This window comes from Eurytemora carolleeae, unplaced genomic scaffold (assembly GCF_000591075.1).
Source record: "Eurytemora carolleeae unplaced genomic scaffold, Eaff_2.0 scaffold1536, whole genome shotgun sequence".
NCBI lineage: Eukaryota > Metazoa > Arthropoda > Copepoda > Calanoida > Temoridae > Eurytemora > Eurytemora carolleeae.
Window position 1 is genome coordinate 66,289 of NW_019397422.1, and position 3,446 is coordinate 69,734.

General features: G+C 31.0%; 1 protein-coding gene across 1 annotated transcript; it reads right to left on the reverse strand.

Annotated features, from left to right (window-relative positions):
* Nucleotides 1–784: 784 nt before the first annotated feature.
* Nucleotides 785–2,480, reverse strand: LOC111714205 (uncharacterized). Its single transcript, XM_023489261.1, has 4 exons — nt 2,433–2,480; nt 1,614–2,379; nt 1,507–1,556; nt 785–1,058 (listed from the first exon to the last, which is right to left on the reverse strand). Exons 1-4 carry the CDS (start codon nt 2,461–2,463, stop codon nt 925–927), a joined length of 981 nt encoding a protein of 326 aa, XP_023345029.1. The 5' UTR covers nt 2,464–2,480; the 3' UTR covers nt 785–924.
* Nucleotides 2,481–3,446: the final 966 nt, after the last annotated feature.

Here is a 3,446-nt window from a genome sequence, read left to right on the forward strand (position 1 = left end):
AAATTTAAGTGCAGCAGATACAAGAATGGAAATATCTCTGTAGATTTTTCAAAAATCGAGGCCAGAGTGTCACTTGTTTCAACAGTTTTAATATTTTAAAGTTTTTTTGTGGTTAAGCTACTATTTAACAATTCAATATGATACATTTTTCATTTGTTCACATTAGATCAACATAATGAATGGAAACTTTTATTGGTTTAAATTGCAAGGTTCCGTTATTCTAATTTAAATATTTTTTATGGTGAGCACCAGAAAACTATGGTACAGAAAGATTACAGTTTATTTGATGTCGTTCCAAAGCAAAAAAACAATTAGCAACTTATTAAATCACTTATTAAGTTACATGGATCTGCTTGAGTCTAAAATGTTGTCTTCCAATGTCGGGGTTTTCTGGTTATCATGCTGCATATGAATATTATATAATAAAAGATTAAATTTAAATTCAATTTTCTTAGCATGTGAGACTGAATTGTAAGTTCAGTTAATTGTATGCCATTACCAAAGTTTAAATTGATTTTTTTTGTTATTATCAAAAAAATGAAAGAAAAATGCAAGAAAGTTTGATGAAATTGCAATTACACGCAATTCTGTTGCATTTTTTGTCCGCAATTATTACGGAATTTTGTGCAATTAAATTCAATTGCACGCAAGGGCTTGCAATTTTGGGCAATTAAAATCCACTTGCATTGGAAACCCTAATTCTTAATAGTTTAAAAAAACAAGTACGTTGAGCTACAATCTTATTAAATCTTACACAAAAAACTTTAATGATTCAAAGGTTATGTAAGTTTCTTATATTATTGATTGATTGATTAAACAACATACAAAAAAGTTATTATGTCACATGTATGATCTAGAATAAAGCAAATGATGGCCTCCTGTTGTCAAAGAGAGACAAGCAGTAGTACTGATTAATATGTTAGACTAAGTTGAATTGAAAGAGAGCATAATAACCAGATAGTTAATGGTGCATCCAATAATAGTCATGAAAGTAGATTTATCCACTGCAAAGAATCCAAGAGCAGTGAACGGTCCTTCTTCTTTGATCATCTCAAGAACTGAATTAATAAAATTTAAAACATTGAAACAAAACTAATGCACCTGTTATTTAAATAAAGTTTATATATATGAAAACTATCACTTTTGAAACCTTATTTGCTAACTCAAGCAATTACTCTACTGTGATGTTGATTCATTTAAAAAAATTTAACTAAGATATTAGCCTTAGCAAAGAAGACTGTCAGTAGCTGTCAGTTAAATACAGAGCGTCCCATATCATATTAGATTATTTCCAATCTTTAACACCAAAATAAACCCTTAATACTCGAAAAACTTATCATTTTCCACAAGAAAATTCTTATATAATTCTAATGAAATTTTCTAATTAGTCCTGATTAGACCCGTTCTCAGTCTAATATGATGTGGGACACCCTGTAAGTGCAATTATGTTTAAACATGCAGTAATATCAGTTATTTAATAAAGGTTGACAAAAAAGATAGGAAAACCTGTAATAATTTTATGCTTCAAATCATCATCCACAATCAGTGACATCTTTCTAAGATTTTAGAGGTAAAAATTATTCTTTGAAATATAGTTTTTACGCATATAATACCTAAGTTTATCATTGTTGGAGGATAAAGCTTGAAAGACTTCATCACATGCAGAGATGAGAGAGTAGATGACTAAAAGAAACATTACAACACTGATAGTAAAAGATAAAAATAGGAAATATTGTCGAAGCTTCAGGTAATAAAATCCGCTGTAAGCACAGACTATCATGCAAGTGGTGTAGTTTGTCAGAATACAGAAATTAAGAGGACTAAACCCACTTTTTAGAATTCTTATCTTCTTCACTAGATGTATGGAACATAACACAGTCTCTGCTTCATCCTTTTTCTTGCTTAAATCAGTAGCCTCCATAATAAAGGAAGTGCAGACTAGATTAGTTGTAATGAAGTAGGCTACCAGAAGCATTGCAATCATTATCTGGCAGAACAGTGTTGCAGCAGTAAAGTAGATCATGTTTTCTTTCATATCCGAACGGAATATCCCCAAAACAGTTGAGGTCAGAAAGATTATAAAATACAAAGCAACCCATTTCTTGGAGTACTTGCTGACATCAAGATCAATTTCAGACTTTTCCACAAGATTTGCCAGTAATCCAGGAATGAACAATGTTAGTGCAACTATGTTCAGGATTACTGTGACTGTACTGGCCAAAATAACTGGATTGTACTCTATCACTTCATAACTGGAAACATATTGAAGATAAATGGAAATTGTGAACAGACCAATAGGAATACAAAACCAGATAATCAAGGAAATAAACATTTTACAGCTGAAAAATTCGTACTTTTTGTTTTGAAGAGGAATTAAGTCTGAAAAAAAATAAAAATTAGCATTTTTTCAATTTCACAAAAATTAAACTTACATAATTTGATGAAAAGTCTTAGAAGCTTCATGGTTGAATGTGGATTGAGACTAGAGTTAAAGCTTGTGTTGTTACCCATCAGCAAACATTTCTCTGTTTACTCAACTTCTATAATCTACATCTATCTTTATACTTTGATTGTCTGTCCGTCTCTTTGTTTATTTGTTTCTCTGTCCGTTTGTATCCAATAAACATCAAAACGGCTGAACTGATTGGGTCAAAATTTTGTGTGGGACCTCACATGACCCCAGGGATGGTTTATGTAACATTAATATTGGAGAACATTTTTTTTGCGGTCAGAGAATAAACAATAATTTATTGAGTTTTATAAAAAAAATTCTAAAAAAAGTTATTTTCAATAATTGTTTGCAATAATTTTTTTATGTCCCTTTTTTGATTTTGATAATATTTGATAATGTATTTTAAGTGCAAACTAGCCAGGAGAAGAAGGTCAATTTCAATCAACAATAATGTTAGAACTATTACGACTTTGTGACCTAGTATCTCCTCTAGTTCTGATTCGATGCAGTGTTAGAAATTAAAATCCATTTGGTTACATATTGTGAATTCAAAACGTTTAACATCTTCGCAATTGCTCTTTAAATGAGAAGATTTATGATAAAACATTTAAGATTTTAATCTTACGTGGATTTTACCTTAGTTTGACGTGGGGCGGCGGGGAGGGGGGAGGGGCGAGATTGGTGTTTACTGTTCCCTGTAGAAATACATTGTGGATATGCTAGCCCATGCTAGCCTAAACTATTGAAAATGTACCAACAAAATTAACTCTCATCACTTTTCTTACTGATTCCTTCCCCCATTTCCCTTTTATTATATCTTTATATACACCATTTCTCTTTATATCTTTGTATCCTTCCTTTCCCTTTATATCTTTGTATCCTTTCTTTCCCTTTATATCTTTGTATCCTTCCTTTCCCTTTATATCTTTATATCCTTCCTTTCCCTTTATATCTTTATATCCCCCCTTTCCCTTCATATCTTTATACCCTTCCT

What these genes read in the sequence shown, in the direction of transcription:
- LOC111714205 (XM_023489261.1), bottom strand. Translation starts at nt 2,463, where the DNA reads ATGAAGCTTCTAAGACTTTTCATCAAATTAT. An exon ending in AAGACTTTTCATCAAATTAT is followed by an intron (nt 2,380 to 2,432) that starts GTAAGTTTAATT and finishes ATTTTTTTTCAG; the next exon opens with ACTTAATTCCTCTTCAAAAC. An exon ending in TCCAACAATGATAAACTTAG is followed by an intron (nt 1,557 to 1,613) that starts GTATTATATGCG and finishes CTAAAATCTTAG; the next exon opens with AAAGATGTCACTGATTGTGG.